The sequence below is a fragment of the Drosophila virilis genome, chromosome 4, assembly GCF_030788295.1.
Source record: "Drosophila virilis strain 15010-1051.87 chromosome 4, Dvir_AGI_RSII-ME, whole genome shotgun sequence".
NCBI lineage: Eukaryota > Metazoa > Arthropoda > Insecta > Diptera > Drosophilidae > Drosophila > Drosophila virilis.
Window position 1 is genome coordinate 19996798 of NC_091546.1, and position 21505 is coordinate 20018302.

General features: G+C 38.0%; 5 protein-coding genes across 10 annotated transcripts in view; 2 read left to right on the forward strand and 3 right to left on the reverse strand.

Annotated features, from left to right (window-relative positions):
• Positions 1–21505, forward strand: part of LOC6629025 (uncharacterized) — a 27412-nt gene continuing 5907 nt past the window's right edge. Inside the window, exon 1 of the mRNA XM_032437607.2 lies at positions 1–1011. Coding sequence (XP_032293498.1) covers positions 120–419 — 300 coding nt within the window. The 5' untranslated portion in view covers positions 1–119 and the 3' untranslated portion in view covers positions 420–1011. The remainder of the gene's footprint in view (positions 1012–21505) is intronic.
• On the forward strand, positions 1493–2357 carry LOC6629024 (transmembrane protein 138). Its single transcript, XM_002051335.4, has 3 exons — positions 1493–1736; positions 1803–2056; positions 2124–2357. The coding sequence occupies exons 1-3, from the start codon at positions 1603–1605 to the stop codon at positions 2231–2233; spliced, it is 498 nt and encodes a 165-aa protein (XP_002051371.1). The 5' UTR covers positions 1493–1602; the 3' UTR covers positions 2234–2357.
• Positions 3100–10030, reverse strand: LOC6629023 (serine/threonine-protein kinase 11-interacting protein). 5 transcript variants are annotated; one of them, XM_015172689.3, is made up of 11 exons: positions 9495–10030; positions 9201–9414; positions 7310–9049; positions 7124–7244; positions 6935–7070; positions 6750–6882; positions 6495–6671; positions 5963–6028; positions 4949–5635; positions 3996–4460; positions 3100–3937 (listed from the first exon to the last, which is right to left on the reverse strand). In XM_015172689.3, exons 2-11 carry the CDS (start codon positions 9289–9291, stop codon positions 3480–3482), a joined length of 4074 nt encoding a protein of 1357 aa, XP_015028175.1. In that variant the 5' UTR covers positions 9292–9414; positions 9495–10030; the 3' UTR covers positions 3100–3479. The 5 variants fall into 5 exon arrangements, with proteins under 5 accessions (XP_015028175.1, XP_015028174.1, XP_015028172.1 ...); XM_015172688.3 differs by having other exon boundaries at positions 6489–6671; positions 9533–10029; XM_015172686.3 differs by having other exon boundaries at positions 6489–6671; positions 9495–10029.
• LOC6627491 (glycerol-3-phosphate dehydrogenase [NAD(+)], cytoplasmic-like) lies at positions 11967–13003 on the reverse strand. Its single transcript, XM_032437709.2, has 4 exons — positions 12797–13003; positions 12354–12726; positions 12133–12286; positions 11967–12063 (listed from the first exon to the last, which is right to left on the reverse strand). Exons 2-4 carry the CDS (start codon positions 12706–12708, stop codon positions 11967–11969), a joined length of 606 nt encoding a protein of 201 aa, XP_032293600.2. The 5' UTR covers positions 12709–12726; positions 12797–13003.
• Positions 14232–20067, reverse strand: LOC6629022 (glycerol-3-phosphate dehydrogenase [NAD(+)], cytoplasmic-like). 2 transcript variants are annotated; one of them, XM_015172685.3, is made up of 7 exons: positions 19870–20067; positions 19610–19787; positions 16707–16913; positions 16264–16636; positions 16043–16196; positions 15881–15973; positions 14232–14635 (listed from the first exon to the last, which is right to left on the reverse strand). In XM_015172685.3, exons 1-7 carry the CDS (start codon positions 19911–19913, stop codon positions 14623–14625), a joined length of 1062 nt encoding a protein of 353 aa, XP_015028171.1. In that variant the 5' UTR covers positions 19914–20067; the 3' UTR covers positions 14232–14622. The 2 variants fall into 2 exon arrangements, with proteins under 2 accessions (XP_015028171.1, XP_002051368.1); XM_002051332.4 differs by lacking the exon at positions 14232–14635 and adding an exon at positions 14660–15262.

Here is a 21505-nt window from a genome sequence, read left to right on the forward strand (position 1 = left end):
AAGAACGAAAAGCGAAAAAGCACAAACTGCTGACGATCTCAAATGGACTGCAGTCGGGTTTAGCATAACCAAGGAGAACGGTGTAGGGTGAATCTCTGACCGGCTAACACCAATTCCAAATGGCCAAATTGACAAGACTGTTGCTGCTGTTGCTGCTGACCCCGAAATTGGTTTTTCCAGCTGCCGACGTCGTCGACTCTGAGCCATCAACAGTTTCCGCCATTTCACAGTTTCTGGAGCGGCGGCCAGAGCCAAATCAGGAGGAGCTCAGCTGGACACATATGTTGCCCAGCAACTATTACTCGGAATTGAATCAACAATACTATGTGAGATTTCGCAGGCATTCCACGCTCGCCCTAAAGGATCTGCGCCGGGCCCGCTCATATCCATTCGAATATGCGCGTTATCTCTTACAATAATATTTAAAGAACCCAAAAAAAACCAATAAAATTTCCTCGCAGTAAAGAGCTTGACCATTAAGAGGTCTGGAAATACATGTACATGCATACATATTTAAAGAGACAACTGTATGCATGTGTGTACGCATTTAGCGCAGTAGAACGGTTTATCTGCTTGCAGAGAGCTTAAATACAAAGAGTGGACATTTGTGGATGCATTTGATTCTGTTATACGTATGTGCATATGTTATATGTTATACTGCAGGCAGCAGCTACCTGCTCAGAGCGTGTATTGTGCATAGAAATGCGAGCTACATAACTTATTTGCCGCGGCGATGCTTTTGATCCCGTTACTTTAGTTGTGCACCCAGCAAAGAGCGCTGGTTTAAGGAGTGAGCATAGCGCGAGCTTAATGAGATGATTTAGTTTGTGCGCGTCTGCATCAATGATCGGGCGCGTGTGTCGTTGTGTTATTTTTCATTCTTCTTTTTTTTCAACTTTTTTTTCAACAAATTAAAAATGTGTACGTGATGTAAAATACAATAAGTGTGTGTAGTGTGCTCGTGTGTTAATCTTCCATATATCAGTTTCCAGCTGTTTATCGGTCATAGTGGTATGTTCACATGTTTATTTAAATATCCTTAAAAAACACATACAGGAACACGTATATATGTATGTAGCTACATTTTGGCGCCAAAAACTTTTCACGTATACCAAAATGGCGCGCTTCAATTTGCACTTGCCACATAGAAGAGAGTGAGAGAGAGAAAGGTAGGTAGAGACCAAAAAGAGAGTAATCTAAAGATTTGTGCAAAACACTTGCGCATCAGCTAGTCGTCGTTTGTGGAAAAGCTTGATCATAACCTGAGAGTATATACACGAAAATTGATTTTTGATTGGTATTTTGATATTGGACATTTGTTATATGAAGGCATCAGCCTTAGAGGGCATTCTCCCATTTATCAACTGTTACTCTTGTGAACAGTTACAAAATGTGGTTCATAACAATCGCAAGGGCGCAATTGACATATCGATAGGCTTATCGATAGTCGATTAACATGCATTCGACACGCATGCTCGCGTGGGCGCATTTGACGTCACTAGGACGAAGGACACAACATAGGCAAGCCAAACAAAACAAAGTTCACGACCGAACTGTGAACAGTTTTAAAGAAAATATTTAATTATAGTAATCAAATTAAATATGAAATTAACACTGCGCCGTTATTCGTGGCTAGTTGCATTGCAATTGGCTCTGCTGGCTGCCGATTTGTTTTTCAATGCTTTTGGCTCTTGGCTGTCGCGGGATAAGCTGCAAACGGCGATATTCTTTTTTGTGTGAGTGTCAAATGTTGTCAAACTTAATATATGTTATCTAAACAATATTCCTTAATCACCGAAAAGCATTCAGGACGCGTTCATTATTGTTGAATATCTGCTGTTCACACTGGCGCTACATTCGACCTGCGTCTATCAGGTGGGCGCCTCCCACATTATCCTGCGCAATTGCAAGCTATTTTTGTTCAGCATTACGGTCTATTTTCTGCTGTCCGCCTCACAGCACTCCTGGACTGTCTATCAGTATCGTTTGTCTGCCTCAGAATCCGCTCAGCAATGGCCCTTGGCCCTCTATGCCCTAACGGTGCTCCAGCGCCTGAGTAAGTTGCAAGTTTACACAACTTTTCTTTAAACACGCACGATTATCTTTTGATACCAATTTCATAGTGTCGGTTTTCTACTACTACACATCCAAGTCAACGGCCTTGATTATGGCCGATCCGCGCTATAAGGAGGAACATCTCGATTGGATAGCCGAACAATTGGGTGACAAGTAAAACGATTGCAAGAGTTTGGGGGTATTGTATATACTTTAGCTAGGTGGCGCAAATTGTTATAATTTAAATGTAAAGCCCAAGTACAATAAATAACTGTACAAAGCACAAATAATTAATGACAATAACTGATTTTTATTAAATCGTTCGATTCAGTGCTTTAATCAGTTTAGGTTAAAAATTGGTACACGTGGCGCCCTCTGTGCCCTGTCGGACTCAAGCAGCGCCATCTAACGTAGACTAGCTGCGCAAATGCGTCTTCAAATTTTTTTTTTTTTGCTACTTTCCAGCGTTTTATCCTCATAAATGTAACTAATCAGGTACATTTCTATATTGGACAAGAATACATTGACCATATTTCAGAAAGCAACTCCATATTGTTCCACTTCCACCGAGGATTTTACATTTTGTCCACGAATCGTATAATGTATGTGATGTAACAGTTTTTCCCATAAAGACTATATGCTTTAATTATAATTGGCGAGTTACGATCACATAAGAAAGTTCCACAATTTTTTAAAATATGTTACATATTTCTTTCTGAAACATAAAAAAAAACCTGAGAATTATGTCGTTCAGCTGTCGTATACTCAAAATTTTATTAATATATAACAATAACGTTATTTATAAAGTCAATGGCAATACATATAATATTGCGCTCGATCCCATTATTGAATAGCTGCTCTTTCTATAGATTAGGGAAATTTAATTTCAAATATATTTAGGAAATGGAAAAGCCTGCGTTTTAAACTTCGGTACTCAAAAGATTTAAGCCTGATTTAAAGTTCAAAATGAAGAAAATACTGGCGAAAATATAAATATTTTAAGAATAAATATAAACTATGAATGCTATTACAAAACATGATCTATTAACGTTTGGCTATTATCATACCTTCTTGGCAATTAAGATATATTTAGATCGCACGTGATTTGAATTATTTGCTGTACATAGTTTACATTTGACTTCCATATATACACCATGTCTCGCTTGTTGCTCAATATTGTCCATGATTCATAAAGTAAGCACTAAGATATTTAAATATAGATACATATTTTCAATTTATAAAGCTAGGCATTATTGTAATATATTTAGTTAAATATGATATATATATATATATATGCAGATCAATAGATAAGGTAATGCTTACAATTCAATTTCAAATTAACACATATTCAAAGTAAGCTATATATACATTTGTCTGGTTTGATATGATATGAATATAGTTGGTCCCTTACTAATAGACGAATACTACGTACCGGAGTAGCTAAATGGCACGCCAAATAGCTTCTCCCAAGATTTCCCAATGGCATTCAGACAGCACTCGGCATTCGCCAGTGTCTCAAACTGCAAATGCCACAATTCGCATTTGTTTTCGGTTTCATCCAGAAAATTAACATTGTACTCGAAATCCGTAATCCGTTCCACCTCCACCAGATTGCTCATTTGCTGTGTCAGCGTTAGTTCAATGGGCTGCTCCTCGTTTGCTGTCAGCCAATTAAATTTGCCATTGCCGGCAATATGCAATTGTGTGTCTGTGGTCAGCAGCGTGCAGAGCTCAAAACTGCGCTTCTCCGGAACACATATCCACTGGCAGCCGCTGAGCACGGCGCACATCCTAATCGGTTCACCCATCAGCGATTTGAGTTGTTGACGCACCTCATACGTCGGATGCTGGATCAGCTCACACCCATCGGGGAGCGGGTTGTCTAGCGAAACAGAAGCGAATGTAGAGCAAATATAATATAGCTTAGCCACTTCACTTACCTGCCAGGTACGCCAGTAAACTGTTTGTGCGCAGCATATCCTGTAAAATTAGCGCAAAGCCACCCCAGTGGCGCAGGCTAAACGACAAGCCCAGTTTCCAGGGCAACAGCTGTATGCGTGTCAGACGATTCACTGTTACGCTAACCACCTGACGCAGCCACTTGGCGACATCATCCTGTGGCGGCGCATACGCTTCCATCAGATAACACTTGCAGGTGGACATTACCAATAAGCCATCGCGCATCGTTTGCGTTTGCTCATTGTATATCCGACCCTTGGCCAGCCACTTGAAGTGCTCGCCCACCTCTTTGAACTTGCTCTGATAGAAATAGAGCTTCAATCGATGATCGATGTCATTGTAATCGCTATAATTAAATTTATATGGCTGAATTGCGCTGGCACTGGCCTCCGTTTCGATTAGCTTCTTCGAACTGGACATTAGCATGTTGGTCGACTGAAAAAGTGCTGTAAATGTCAAAGATTATGATTAATTTCATGAGCAAATTCTGAAAATTGTTTACTTATTGCTATGCTATTAGTACAAGCTAATAACCTAACTCTTTGAACAGAATTAGCCTGGGACTCTAACCTGGATCATCGTATATCAAAAATTCGTAGTTTACTTCCTGAAAATTGTCAAAATTCTTACATGCAAATACCTTTTATAGGAGTTTTGCCTTTCTTCTTAAGTGCAGATATCCCTTCTAGCCAATTTTTTATAGTTAATTATTTTTATCCTATAAATTATATGTGACTCTGCTCTCTAGTTTAAGATCTAAAGGAAAAAGATTTTACTTTCACCCTCACGACAGCTCTCTCTTATTGTCGCTACTGATTAAAAACATCACCTTTCTATGCGCTTCTCATATTTCCAAGTAAGACGTACAGAGCCTATTTTAAGGCAACATTAACATAAATATACCTCAAATACATTAAATATTTGTTTTACATACCGCCAAACATGGAAGATAGGCCCGCATCTTCGGCTGTCTTTAAATGTTTCGTTTCATGATGACCATTTGCGGCCGTCACTTCATAGTTGTTGTTGTTGTTGTTGTTTTGTTGACTCGTGCTCCCGCCAGATTCGGCCAGCAGCATATTGTGCAGAATGATGGCATCGTCCGTTGCCTGCCGTTGAGCCTTCTCCGACGGCTGATGCTTGGCCTGCTGCTCGTAGGTGGTGCATATGCTGTCGGTCACCGAACCCGACGAACTGCTCTCTGTTAGCTGGACGTGAGCCAAGGCCTTGGCCTTCGCTGTTGCGTCCACATTGACTATTGTTGCCTGCGTTGACACTGTCTGTGCTCTGGCCTGTTCGGCGAGCAATTGCCCAAACTCGCGTTCAATGAAGCTTTGGGTTTGACTTTGGTGATCGTCAATGGTTTGCAGATTCGGTATCTGGGATATGCGACGCTCCTCGGAGGTTTTGCGACTGGCGCTCTGCACTAGGTTGGGATCCAGCACCTCAATGCTGGATTGGCTCGGATTGGATATAATGTCCACATCGCTCTCATTGGCGCGAAACTCTAAATCGCGCTCTGTATTGGAGCTGCCCACCACCGACTGATTGGAGTCAAAGGAGCATTGCGAGTTGGTTATCTTCGAGCAGGAGCTGCTCTCATTTAACGAATTAGCCGAGCCTGTGGAACAATGGACAAGCATTAGTTGGGCTTGAAATAGTGCTCAATACAATTAATAATCTCTAATGGAAGCAGCATTGCATTGCTCTCTCTCTCTCTCTCTTTAGTGATCGTAGCTTAAATGGTGCGTTAGCAGTTTACAAAAATTTTGAATAGATTTAATTGTTGTTAGCTGTATAAATTGATTTTGTTAATTTTGTTTTCATGCTGCCCAAATGCTGCTTCACATTTACAACAAGAAGCCAAATGCAAATTGTTGTTAAACAACAAAGGAAAATAAATAGAATAAATTGAAAATTCGAAATACAATACAATTGGAATATTAACTTTTTGTGGTTTGCATCAAACTCCTACGCTTGGGTGTGTTATTAGCGATGAGCCTGCTGTTGGCCACTAAATAATTAAATAGTATTTAACAATTGTAGAAGATTGTTGTTGTTGTTGTTGTTGTAGTTGGATGAGCGAAAAGTATATAAAAAAGAATATATAAAAATATACAAAAGTTAGATCGCATTTTGCCATTTGATTTACGTGTGATATATATATATATATATATGGGCGTGTGCGTGTGTGTGTGTGTTTGGGTTTTGTAATTAATAGCATGCAAAAAGAAAAAGAAATAAAAAATTAAATTAAAAACCATATTAAATACGATTAAACGAATTTTAACAAATAGCCAAAATTATAACTACAAGAATTATAAACTAAACGTAGCTAACAAAACCGAAATACATTGGAATATGTTATACAAAACTATATATTAAATGTATTTGTTTTTGTTGTTTTTGCTTTTGTTCATAAATAATTTCCATAACTTTCTCGATATAATATAGAAGACTAGACAAAAACTTGCCAATACTTTGATTGTCCTCCTTGGACTGCAATACCAGCGGCGTGCTCACTGGCGATTCCTCCACAATTAATGCTGGCGACAGCTTCGGCTCCATGCTGGACACTTTGGGCTTGTCCAGCGAGCCGGTTACATCATCGTTCACCTCCGCGACGAACAAGCTGCGACAGTCCGGACAACGTGGCTCTGTCAAACAAAAAAAAAATTAATTAAAATTGCAGTCAGAATCGATTTTAGTTTAGTGTCCACTGTGGCTCATTGTACCCGCTGCCTTGTAGTTCTTGATTTTGCGCTCTCTGGTAAACTTGATGCCACAATTGATGCAGCTATAAATGGTTATGTTCATGTCGGTGAGATCACGCTGGGACAGAATGTCGCGTAGTTTCTTCTCAAGTTCCTAAGTGTACACAGTTTTATTAATTGTTTCGATATGGATATCTCTCATATACCTGGCATAATGCATTCTCCACACAATAAATGCGCTCCTGTTTATCTTTTTGCATTGTATCAAAATTAATGCGCAGCGTATTCGATTTGATTCGCTCACAAGACTCCAATACCTTGATGCTCCATTTGGTCTTGGTGCTGAAAGTAAATATATGTAATAAATAAATAATATATAGAAGGCAAACACATACCGTTCGCTGAGTGCATCCTTTTCGCGAATATAATTCGAGGATATCGTAAGGAACAATGGCTCGCTGGTCTTTTGCGCATGGTAGACAATATACAGCTTCTCATCGGGCTCTTCTTCGGAAACTGAAAGAGTAGAAAAAACATGATTTTAGGCGCGGTTCTTGTTGCAACATTCGTGAGAATATCACCTGGTTCCTCATCCTGCTCAGCGCTCGCAGCTGCATAGCGACTTAGCACCTCCTTGTGCTTGTCAATCTCTTGCTGCTGCACTTCGTTCCTCTCCGTTTGCTCCTCCTGCATTGTATCGTTCGTGCTCTCATATTGCGTCTGAATGCTGCTGTCGCATGACTCGTAAACTGTTTGCTGTGTTAGGTTGGCGGCATCCGTGGGGCTGCCATCTGTATTGTTGGGCGTCAATTTTGATTCAAATCCAACCTTCCAATTGCTGTTGTTCGTGGGCGTGGAGCTGATATTTAGCAGCTCTGGCTCCGAATCGGCCTGTTGCGCGCCCGACGAAAACTCGCCCAGGAACTCGTTCAACTGCTGGCGTGCCACGTGACGCGCCTGTTCGCTGGGCTGCGGCGTGTCAATGCCCAGCATTAGCTCCGCATTGCCCGACTGCAGCCACTCGTTGCCATACTTGAGACGCAGTGTCTCAATTTGCTTTTTCGTCTCCAAATGGCTGCCATCTGTGGTCTCTTGTGGCCTCTCTTGTAACAGACTATTTGCATCGGGGGTTGCGATTGTGGTAACTGCTTCTATTGCCGTCTCCTCGCCATGTTCAGCGATATCCACAGTGCGTTGTTTTTTAGTTCGTTTTTTGCTAATTTGCAGATCCGGTGGCGCTTGCTCTGCCTCGGACGATGAATCCTTGCCTCTGACCGAGAGCGAAAGCTGCGAGCCCACACTAGAAGCTGGCGTATTGACGGAGGCACGTGAACTATTTATGGATACATAACTGCTGACTAGCCGATGACTCATGGTGCCCACAAAGCGCAGCTGCTGGCTGCCAGTCAATGCCTTTTCGGCCTTCGATAGCGGCTCAAAGTCCAGCACAAATTTCACAGTCGCGGTATTCTTGTGCAAATACTGTGCCGTGGCCAGGCGATGCTTGGGATGGCAGGCGAGGGGATTGCCCTGCAAATTGAGCGTGGTGAGCGTCATCAGAACGCTCAGCGGCAACAGTTGCGTATGCTCGAGCAGGCAATTGTCAGACAAATCCATGGTAGTAAGCGCATCCAGCTTGGTCATATCGAGCAGTTCCTCCACATAATTATTGCTTATGTTGAGCACCTGCAGCCGTTTACAGGCCTCCACATGAAACTGTGGCAGGTGCGTCAGACAATTGTAGCTCAGATCGAGCGTCTTTAGATGCGGCAGCCACTTGATGGCCCTAACGCTGGTCAGCTTGTTGTGCCGCAAATTTAAATGCTGCAAGTGCTGGGCAAACTCCAGGGCCGTGTCCACTGCACGCAAATTGTTGTAGCTAAAGTCCGCGGACTGCAGCTCGTTCCAGACAAAACCATTCGAATTATCGCCGCCGCAATGCGTTATGATATCCTCCACATTGCTTATACTCTTGATGCATATCAAATGCTGGAGCTGGGCGCGAAGCGCTTGAATTCCCACCACCTGGCATATGTTGATCTTGTGCACCTCCAGGCGACGCAGCGCACGAAACTTGCATATGTCTATGGCGCCCTCAAAGTAATGATCGTTGGGGAAATAGTTGAGCTTCAGTAACGTTGTCTTCTGCACGAAATCATGTAGCAGCTGCAGATCCGGAAACACGCTCGACTTGGCATTGATGGGTTTGACCACCTGAAATGCATGCTGGTGCTTCTGGGTTGGGCCAAGGCCCGCTCCAGCCACAATATCGCTGTCCGCGATCAAAGTAAAGGAATCGTTCAAAGCACGCAGCAGCGGACCTGCAATTGTTTGAGTGAATGTGTGTGAGATTAACAAAATGGGTTAAGCTGATAAGCAGACTGAGCTTAGAACAAAGCAACTGGTGGGTGCGGTCATGTCTCACCCGCATGCCCATCCACGCCTGCTGCCGCTGCTGCTGCTGCTGCTCACCTGATAAGGTCAAGGTAAATTCGGAGCTCAGGATTTTATCACCATTCTTGCGCAGCAAATTGGCCAATTCGGTGATCTTTTGCGGGTCCATCTCATTGACTACAAATGGAAGGCCATAAAGCGTCTGTTCAGATTAAATTATTGCTTTCAACTGCGTTTTCTTATTAGCCTAGGTGTTTCAGCTTTATGCGTTGCAGATTTTTACGTCTGTCAACTGAAAAAAAAAAAAACAACAACACACAGCAACAATATATTAATAAGCACATTCGTACGTACACACACACACACACGTACAGAAACACAATTTGCAGCTGGCATTTCACGTAGTTCACCTAATTCTATTTTGATGTTTATGATTTGGCTACTGCCCCTATGAAAATACACAAAGGCATTTATGACGCCATTGTCCAGTGCAGAGTAAACGCACAGTGCCACATATTCAACAAATACGTAAATACAGTTATTGATTTTTATACAATTATGCAGCTATTTAATAGCATTATTGAGCTTTATTCTTGTTTTGTGTCGCTAAAATATTCCACTGGGCAAGGGAAAAAAAAAATTTTGTTATTGCCAAAAAAAAATGAACAGTCAGCGAGAAACGTAAACACAGAGTTGTATTTCAAGTGTTGCAAAATGTCAGCCCAACAGCTGTTCGGCAGTAATCGATATACAAATGTAAGAGTTATCGATAGTTTCTCACGTATATTTGAACTAAGGCGCCAAGTAAAGAATATGCTGAGGCTGCAAACCTAATAAACCTTTTTTGTAGTTCGGTTCACGGTGCGAGGCATTTTATCGTCTTGGGGCTACAGAACCCGATTTTCCACATTTCCAAGCCCAGCTTGGATTCAAAACTTGATATGCATATTTGTAAGCATTTTTTTAAATAATTTATTTTGTATAGTTAAATTTTTGACAAACTTTGTACATCAAGTCGGTTCGGTTCAAAAACTCCCTGCAGCCTTTATAAAATCTATTCCAAAATAAATGCTGAGTACTTGTTTTGTCTTTTATTTATTCAACACATTTTTATTTTACATTTTATTTATGACTTTAGATTGCAGTAGAATTAACTAATGCAAATAAAATTCCGTATGTCTAAGTTTTTAATTTTTAAATTAAACCATTGTTGTTCCGTTTATTACGCCTCTTCTGTTGTTTTTAATTGTAATTGTAAAATTGATTTACAATTGTCTTTAGGTACATGCGCACAATTTCATTTGCTAATTTATCGTTTATAAACTAAGTTAAAACAAAAAGCAGACTTCAAGATTGGTTTTTGTTCGTTTCTGTGGTTCGCTGGATATGCGTTGGATTTTAACAATAAATTAACAACCTATGTATATGCCATTCTTGTCGTTGGCTGGCGTATTGAGGATTTTAAAATGTGTGCTAAAAAAAATGACTATTTGCTTGTGTTTGGTTTTTTTTTTTGTTTTCTTGTTTTTGGTGCATAAAAACGTTTAGAAATTTGTGTTTTAATATATATTTTACAAAGTTTGCCTGCGGAATAGAAAACAAAACTCATTATTTATAAAAGTGCTTGGCTTTAATAAGCGTAACATTTCAAATTGCATTCAAATACAAACGTGAGTTAAACAAATAACGTAAAATTCAATTAATAATAAGTATATCAAATTTTGATACGTACTGCTCGCTGCCGATTTGTATAGCTGCCAATTTCTTCAAAAAATATGTTTCATTTCAAAAATAAGTATGTTTTTTTTTTTTTTTTGCTAATTATGCGTTTTTCTTTTGATATGTACAGAACAAAAACATTATTTAAATACTTTATTCGTGTTTAACAAAACTGATTTTGGTTTAACAAATATGACACTGACATTTTCACCTATGAACACATACATTGGTTTTTGAAAACCATTTTAAAAAGAATCGAGTTGTATTATAAAATGCGTGTTGAGCTTGGCGAAGGAAACGATTTTCGAATACGTATCGGTTGCAAATGCGTGTGTGGATGTGCATGATAATATTTTGTGTGTGTCTGACTGGACTTGACTTGACTTGACTTGACTTGATATATAAACAAATAGTATTTACAATCGAATTAAACTTTTAGAACATTTTTTTGTTTTGGTTTAACACAGTTTAGAGTTTTGGCGACGGCATGATGAACGTATCCCTATGAGAAATCATATAAAAAAGAAGAGAAGAAAACAAATTGTTTTGTTGATGAAACATAAAAGTCGTTGATTGTTTTTGCTTGTTTTTAGAAATGTACATGATATGCAGGATCTATTAGTTGGATTGGGATTAGATGTAGGGTTTAATATGTATGAGCTATTATGAAGGGGGAATTGGGAATGAGCGATAATTTCTAAAAGAAAAATATATATATTATTTAAAACTTTTTTTTTGAAAGTATTTTACAATTTGATAATTTAGAATTTTGTTTTCGAGTTTTATTGTTCATATTTTGTTATATTAAATTGTTAACTTAATCAGAAGTATATATTAAATCAACAAAACATGCTAAAAGTTATTGAGGAGTGCACAAAACTAAATTTAAATAGGCATAACTAAAAACAATTAATTAACATAAATTGGTTGTTACAAGAAGGGAAATAAAATTGCAAATTAAACACAAAATACGGAAAAACTCAAAAGGTTGTGGGTTCGTGTGTGTGTGGGACGTAGGCATAGACAGGAAGGGATTTACGGGAAAGTAATACGGAACTCTTGGAGATATCATGTGCAGCTGTGCAAAAAGCAAAACAAGAAAAACAAGAAACAAAAACTCAACACTTACATATGCTCGGGATGATTGCGTATGCAATCGATTAAATCTTTAGGCTTAAGCTGATTTGTGCAAATTTTGTGTATGGCGGTGAACAATGGGAATCTGCAAGTATATAAATATAAACAATTTGTTAAATACGATTTTAGTTTGGATATAAAACGTGGCACGCACTTATCCTCCAGGCCTTTGTTTTTCAACATATAGTTAACCTCCTCGGCAGTGGGCGGGCCCTGCAATTTTTGGCCATTGAGCATCTCTTTCTCCAGATCTTCGATTGTCTTGCCCGATGTGACAAAAGCCTCTGAGACACGACGATTGCGACCACCTGGAAAATGTTTGCACATGAATTAAAGATGTGCATTCATATCAACTGTATTCACGCGCGGCCTCACCGTAACATGTCGTGATGAGATCCGCAACACCGCAGCTCTCAAAGAATGTGGACAATTTGCTGCCCGGATAGAAGACATCGACAAAGCGTATCATTTCCATGAGACCCAAACGAATGACCGCTGCCTTAGTATTATCGCCCAGCTTGAGACCATCGACAAAGCCCGCACCACAGGCCACAATGTTCTTCAGGGCACCGCAAACCTCAACGGCATCGGCATCCTCAACGACCACGACACGAAAATGATTCGCCTGGAAGAGATCACGCAGCACCTTGCCGTACTTTTTGTCCGTGCAGCCGATTGTCGTCTCGCAAAAGTTGCCCTCGGCCACCTCGTTGGCCAGATTAGCGCCCATCAGCACGGCGCATGGTATCTGATTGTAGATAATAGAATCAACATTAGCTAACGATTGCATAAGAACATCTTCTCAATTTGGGGCTTACCTTCAAATGGCGGGTAATAATGTGCGATATCAGATCAATGCCGCCGCCCTCGGCCTTATCGAAGCCCTTGATCAGGGATATGGCAATGGCATTTGGCTTGATCTTGCCCAGCAATTGCTTGCAGAAATTTGGTATAAATTGATGTGGCACCACAAAGATTAGTATATCGGCATTCTTGGCAGCCTCAACCAGATCAGGTACAGCAACCTATAAAGAGAGAGAGGGAGACCACTTTAACAAATTAAATGCGAAAGGTGTTTGTGTGTGTGTGTGTGTGCATCAATAATAAAAACGACAAGCGAATGTTCCGATAAGCGGCCATAGTTACTCTGATAAGCGGCCAATAGAACAAACCAAACACAGAGCTCAAGGTTGAATGAAGGAAACTTTGAAATCTCTACGAAAATCACTTGAAATGCACGTGTTTTCCATATTTAGAGGCTTGTCTCTCTCTCTCTAACGCTCATTTGAATTAATTAGCCATCGGCTTGTGTTGGAAACCTGTTTATAAGGCTTACACTTATGGTTTAAAGTTCAAGCGAGATATCTATCTCGCATATTGTGTCTTTTTTTTGCGATTTATATTCGCTGTAGATAAGAAAACAAGTTTTTGACCAAAAAACTCTGCTAATATTTGGACTTTAAAATTAATGCATATTAAACAATCTAAAAAGAAAGCTAATTACTTTTAACAAGCGTGCCCAAGTCTAGCGAACATATGTTGTGGCTGTGCTTCTTCTTTTCTTAGCCTTATCTAATATAGAAAACTGCGTTCTTTAATAACTTCGCTGTTTATAGCCAGATCCTAACGAGATTTTCAGTACTTAAATATGTCAACAATATACAACATGTTGCATATTTCTTGTTTGTGTACGTGAGATTAAATATCAAATATAGTATGTCTTATCTTTTATAGCTGCCGAGTTAGGCTTTTTTTTAGCCTTTGTATTATGGCTCTGCTTGTTTTCCCCATCAAATATATATATATATATTCTATTCGCCTGTTACATACATTTGCACCGTAACATTATACCCAATTTTAGGGCATAAATCAGGCAATATTTGCTTTTTTTTTGTTATTGCAAAAACATTTTCCATAACTAAAGCGACAAGCAGGTGCGAGGCATTTTCTCGCCTTGGGGCTACAGAACCCGATTTTCCACAACTCCAAGCCCAGCTTGGATTCAAAACTTGATATGCATATTTGTAAGCATTTTTTTAAATAATTTATTTTGTATAGTTAAATTTTTGACAAACTTTTAAGATCAAGTCGGTTCGGTTCAAACACTCCCTGCAGCCTTTATAAAATCTATTACAAAATAAATGCAGAGTACTTGTTTTGTCTTTTATTTATTCAACACATTTTTATTTTACATTTTATTTACGACTTTAGATTGCAGTAGAATTAACTAATGCAAATAAAATTCCGTATGTCTAAGTTTTTAATTTTTAAATTAAACCATTGTTGTTCCGTTTATTACGCCTCTTCTGTTGTTTTTAATTGTAATTGTAAAATTGATTTACAATTGTCTTTAGGTACATGCGCACAATTTCATTTGCTAATTTATCGTTTATAAACTAAGTTAAAACAAAAAGCAGACTTCAAGATTGGTTTTTGTTCGTTTCTGTGGTTCGCTGGATATGCGTTGGATTTTAACAATAAATTAACAACCTATGTATATGCCATTCTTGTCGTTGGCTGGCGTATTGAGGATTTTAAAATGTGTGCTAAAAAAAATGACTATTTGCTTGTGTTTGGTTTTTTTTTTGGTTTTTTTGTTTTTTGTGCATAAAAACGTTTAGAAATTTGTGTTTTAATATATATTTTACAAAGTTTGCCTGCGGAATAGAAAACAAAACTCATTATTTATAAAAGTGCTTGGCTTTAATAAGCGTAACATTTCAAATTGCATTCAAATACAAACGTGAGTTAAACAAATAACGTAAAATTCAATTAATAATAAGTATATCAAATTTTGATACGTACTGCTCGCTGCCGATTTGTATAGCTGCCAATTTCTTCAAAAAATATGTTTCATTTCAAAAATAAGTATGTTTTTTTTAATGCTAATTATGCGTTTTTCTTTTGATATGTACAGAACAAAAACATTATTTAAATACTTTATTCGTGTTTAACAAAACTGATTTTGGTTTAACAAATATGACACTGACATTTTCACCTATGAACACATACATTGGTTTTTGAAAACCATTTTAAAAAGAATCGAGTTGTATTATAAAATGCGTGTTGAGCTTGGCGAAGGAAACGATTTTCGAATACGTATCGGTTGCAAATGCGTGTGTGGATGTGCATGATAATATTTTGTGTGTGTATGACTGGACTTGACTTGACTTGACTTGATATATAAACAAATAGTATTTACAATCGAATTAAACTTTTAGAACATTTTTTTGTTTTGGTTTAACACAGTTTAGAGTTTTGGCGACGGCATGATGAACGTATCCCTATGAGAAATCATATAAAAAAGAAGAGAAGAAAACAAATTGTTTTGTTGATGAAACATAAAAGTCGTTGATTGTTTTTGCTTGTTTTTAGAAATGTACATGATATGCAGGATCTATTAGTTGGATTGGGATTAGATGTAGGGTTTAATATGTATGAGCTATTATGAAGGGGGAATTGGGAATGAGCGATAATTTCTAAAAGAAAAATATATATATTATTAAAAACTTTTTTTTTGAAAGTATATTACAATTTGATAATTTAGAATTTTGTTTTCGAGTTTTATTGTTCATATTTTGTTATATTAAATTGTTAACTTAATCAGAAGTATATATTAAATCAACAAAACATGCTAAAAGTTATTGAGGAGTGCACAAAACTAAATTTAAATAGGCATAACTAAAAACAATTAATTAACATAAATTGGTTGTTACAAGAAGGGAAATAAAATTGCAAATTAAACACAAAATACGGAAAAACTCAAAAGGTTGTGGGTTCGTGTGTGTGTGGGACGTAGGCATAGACAGGAAGGGATTTACGGGAAAGTAATACGGAACTCTTGGAGATATCATGTGCAGCTGTGCAAAAAGCAAAACAAGAAACAAAAACTCAACACTTACATATGCTCGGGATGATTGCGTATGCAATCGATTAAATCTTTAGGCTTAAGCTGATTTGTGCAAATTTTGTGTATGGCGGTGAACAATGGGAATCTGCAAGTATATAAATATAAACAATTTGTTAAATACGATTTTAGTTTGGATATACAAAGTGGCACGCACTTATCCTCCAGGCCTTTGTTTTTCAACATATAGTTAACCTCCTCGGCAGTGGGCGGGCCCTGCAATTTTTGGCCATTGAGCATCTCTTTCTCCAGATCTTCGATTGTCTTGCCCGATGTGACAAAAGCCTCTGAGACACGACGATTGCGACCACCTGGAAAATGTTTGCACATGAATTAAAGATGTGCATTCATATCAACTGTATTCGCGCGCGGCCTCACCGTAACATGTCGTGATGAGATCCGCAACACCGCAGCTCTCAAAGAATGTGGACAATTTGCTGCCCGGATAGAAGACATCGACAAAGCGTATCATTTCCATGAGACCCAAACGAATGACCGCTGCCTTAGTATTATCGCCCAGCTTGAGACCATCGACAAAGCCCGCACCACAGGCCACAATGTTCTTCAGGGCGCCGCAAACCTCAACGGCATCGGCATCCTCAACGACCACGACACGAAAATGATTTGCCTGGAAGAGATCACGCAGCACCTTGCCGTACTTTTTGTCCGTGCAGCCGATTGTCGTCTCGCAAAAGTTGCCCTCGGCCACCTCGTTGGCCAGATTAGCGCCCATCAGCACGGCGCATGGTATCTGATTGTAGATAATAGAATCAACATTAGCTAACGATTGCATAAGAACATCTTCTCAATTTGGGGCTTACCTTCAAATGGCGGGTAATAATGTGCGATATCAGATCAATGCCGCCGCCCTCGGCCTTATCGAAGCCCTTGATCAGGGATATGGCAATGGCATTTGGCTTGATCTTGCCCAGCAATTGCTTGCAGAAATTTGGTATAAATTGATGTGGCACCACAAAGATTAGTATATCGGCATTCTTGGCAGCCTCAACCAGATCAGGTACAGCAACCTATAAAGAAAACCAGAGAGAGAGAGAGAGAAAACTTTAAAAAAATTAAATGCGAAAGGTGTTTGTGTGTGTGTGTGTGTGTGCATCAATAATAAAAACGCCAAGCGAATGTTCCGATAAGCGGCCATAGTTACTCTGATAAGCGGCCAATAGAACAAACCAAACACAGAGCTCAAGGTTGAATGAAGGAAACTTTGAAATCTCTACGAAAATCACTTGAAATGCACGTGTTTTCCATATTTAGAGGCTTGTCTCTCTCTCTCTAACGCTCATTTGAATTAATTAGCCATCGGCTTGTGTTGGAAACCTGTTTATAAGGCTTACACTTATGGTTTAAAGTTCAAGCGAGATATCTATCTCGCATATTGTGTCTTTTTTTTTGCGATTTATATTCGCTGTAGATAAGAAAACAAGTTTTTGACCAAAAAACTCTGCTAATATTTGGACTTTAAAATTAATGCATATTAAACAATCTAAAAAGAAAGCTAATTACTTTTAACAAGCGTGCCCAAGTCTAGCGAACATATGTTGTGGCTGTGCTTCTTCTTTTCTTAGCCTTATCTAATATAGAAAACTGCGTTCTTTAATAACTTCGCTGTTTATAGTCAGATCCTAACGAGATTTTCAGTACTTAAATATGTCAACAATATACAACATGTTGCATATTTCTTGTTTGTGTACGTGAGATTAAATATCAAATATAGTATGTCTTATCTTTTATAGCTGCCGAGTTAGGCTTGTTTTTAGCCTTTGTATTATGGCTCTGCTTGTTTTCCCCATCAAATATATATATATATATTCTATTCGCCTGTTACATACATTTGCACCGTAACATTATACCCAATTTTAGGGTATAAATCAGGCAATATTTGCTTTTTTTTTGTTATTGCAAAAACATTTTCCATAACTAAAGCGACAAGCACAAAGTTTAATAGGTTGGAACCAAATGCATTTCATCAATTCGTTTGCCTGTAAAAAGTTCAGCATTTGCACTTGTTGTTGATAATCAACTGTGCAAAACCCTAATTGCGCTTAAAGTCAAATAAATAATTGCTTAACCCATCTCTAATCATGTGCATAATTATAATGTAAACTGTTTTTCAACCATATTAAGCAAATTAATTGAGTTAATAGACTAGACTAGATAGACTGAATATTTGTGTATTTATATGAGAAAAATATTGTATTTTGATGCGGAATTAAAATTTCTATTTAAATTTATATTTGCCCAAATCATCATTCCATATATATATATATATATTGTTATAAGCTAGAACATGTCAAAAGTATTGGGGCATAAAAATAGATGAGAAAACAAACAAATTGTTATCAGAAAACACAATCATTTTTCGCTACAATATTTTACTTGATTTTCTACTATTTCCCTTAATAGGCGACTAGAAAAAAAAAGAAAACATTTTCAAGCCGTTTAACTTTTGATTTGAGAAATGCTTTGCATATTTGCCTGCAATTTTGACATTTTTAATAAAAAAATCAGTTTTTGTTTTTGCTTTCACTATTGAAAGTTTGCCAAAAAGCATAGCTATATAAATTAAGGTATACATGTATATATATATATATAGTCGCGCTGGCATACAAATATATAGAAACACAATAGGAACAGACATAGAAACGATTTAATTTGTTTTTCTCTTTTATCAATGCTGCAGTGACAGCTGTTCTAGTCGAAATCCTACAAATTCTACTGATAAATTAGCTCTAATGGAAAATTTCCATTTAATTCATAAATAAACATATTTTATCCGAACAAATCTAGACGTTGTCAATAGTCAGAGTTAGTTGTAATTGGCAATATATACGAACTGAACAGCCGCAAAACGTATTGTTACCTTTCAAACCGAATCGATATGTAGTACAGGCCATTACATATTTATTAGTCGGTACTTTATCGAAACAACTAAAATAGCGTGTTTAACATGACCCGCTAACAAAGCGGCTTATCTATAATCAAGCGAATACAAACAGTCAACAGTGCTCTTATCAGTTCAGCTGTGCAAATTGTTATGTAATGCATGTGAAATATTTCCGTATAAATGTATTACGGCAAAACATTGATCTGTCTAACTGTCACAATTGCTGTACATATGTTTCTCTTAGGCAGAGCAATTAAGAGAGAATACATAAGAGAGTGCGAGGCGCGCACACGTCAAGCCGGCCTTGACCTACGTCAAAGACACAGCGGCAGAACTGTCACTGCCAGCTTGGCAGAAGGTTTCGTTTGTGTGCAGACGTCAGAGCAAGGCGAAACTTTTTGTTGTTGTTGTTTTTGGCCCTGACCAAAAAAAAAAAAAAAAAAAAAAAAACAAAAAGTGCAGCGTTGGCCAAGAGTGTGTGAGAGCGAGAGAGTGTGTGAGTGCGCGAGGTGAGTTGTAAAAATAGCTGTATGTGCATGTCCCGTCAGTATGTCCGTCCGCGCATTCGTCTGATTAGATAATTTGACGTAAATACGATGGCCAAGATCAAGGCAGCGGCGTCTTTTATGTAAGGGGCAGCAGCCGTCGCTGCACTTGTTAATAATTGCACTAAAACTAATACGCATATTGCATAACAGAAGCGGCGGCGGTTTGTTTTTTTTTTTTTTTTTTTTGTTTTCACACCTTTTTCTTTATGTTGATGATTTTAATTAACAGTTAGCCGCCACAGTTATGCATGACATTGCGCTTTTTTGTACTCACCACATTTGTTGGCAGTTTGTGTCCCTTCAGGTATTTAACATTCTCGTGCGTTTCATTGATAATTTCCGTTAACTTCTTGCCATCAATCATCTCCTCGTAGACAAACATTGTGACGCGCTCCTCAAACTCGGGCAGCGCGGCCGCATTGGCGCCCACGATTTTCGCTATGGCCGAACCCCTGCACCAGGTTCAAAATGCCAAGGTGCAATATGCAATTATTATATAACTAATGACATTATTAATGCTCTTAATGCACTCACCAGTTGCCAGAGCCCACGATGCAAACATTTACTTTTTCCGCCATGCTGCTGTATTAATTGTTGTTGTTTTCGTTGTTGCTGCTGTTGTATGGCAAAGTGTTTTCAACTCTGTCGATTGATTTGTACGCGTGTCAGACTCTTGGTATATGCGACTAGCACAGCGAATTATTTACTACGAACTGACACGTCGAAACCACGGCACATTTAATAAATACTATTCAGTAAACGCGTATTTGCAAGTGTACGAAACGATACACATATCGATAACATTATTGATTGCCATGCGATAGTGTGTATCGAGAAATCGAATGTTACGCATCAATTGGCATATTTCAAATAAATATTTTAAGTTTAGTTTTGATTCGGAAATAAGCGAATCATAAGCTTATTATGAAATCATATAACAATTAGCTTATTATGAAATCGTTTAACAATTGTTTTGGAAGAAAAGTAAATTTCTAAGAGAATCCCGCCAGAATATTTAAAAATTATATTCTCCAAGAGATTTCTGCTGAATTTGCCTTATTTATGAGCATAGATTTCCATTGTTTATGTTTTGTTTTGATTTTACATTGAACAGCTGATTTGCTATCGTTTTTTTTTTCGTTGCAATTGATGCCAATTTTAATAAATTTAAAAATATAATGTGCAAATTAGTTTTTTTCAATTCCGACAATAGAAATAAGTTTAAATATATTTAAATCATAATTTTGTATGGTTATTTGCCAGACTCCCTTATGCTCAAATGAACTGTTGAGTTACATGCTGTTAACCCACTGTTAACTGCGCGCGAAATTCAAATTTGCTTATTAACATTTTTGACATTTGCTTACGTATGTGTTTTACGGTTTTGGTCACATGTTACACAACTTAACAAATTATTTACTGCTATAAAGTTAATAAAAATGAAAAATTTTTACCATTATTCAAATAATCGTATTATCAAACATATGTGGACACGAAGACGAACAGAATGGGATGTGTAAGTTAGCTGCTCCTGCTGACAATCGGCGGACTCTCTGCGATCAATGAGGACCTTTTTTAAATCTCATAACATCGCTTATATAATTGCCTATTCGACCAGCGACAGTATCGCTCTTAGGGTCTCAGTCTTAGAACTCATGCATGTTAATCCACGGCTTACATTCGTATAGAAGGGGCTTACGTTGGTATTTTATAACTGGGTGATGCATCCGTTCCAACTGTTGATTTCAATATGAAGCTGCAAACAATTTCTTTAATCAACGAGTATAAATAATTTTTTGTCTTCTTTCTTGGAAAATATTTATTCTTTAATAAATAAAATTGTTCAAGGACTTTAAATTATATTTGGTAACTCCTAATGTCTTTTTCCCTCCTACTTAAGACACATTTTGTATACTATAACGTATTTAACATATTCCTTCAGGTTCCATATTATAGTTGAACATTCGTTTTGTTTTTGAAGCCTTTGACAAGTAATATTCTTTCATATAAGGTTTAACATGAGGAGAGAACATAGACACTTCGGACTTGCTTAGTAGATGTTGACCTTTCAGTTTTTCTGGGCATTGAACTGATGCCGTTTTTCTCGTTGTTGGCTGAGGAGGCGTCAGGTGATTAGCTGTGTAACTGTTGTCGCCAAAGTCATAGGTGC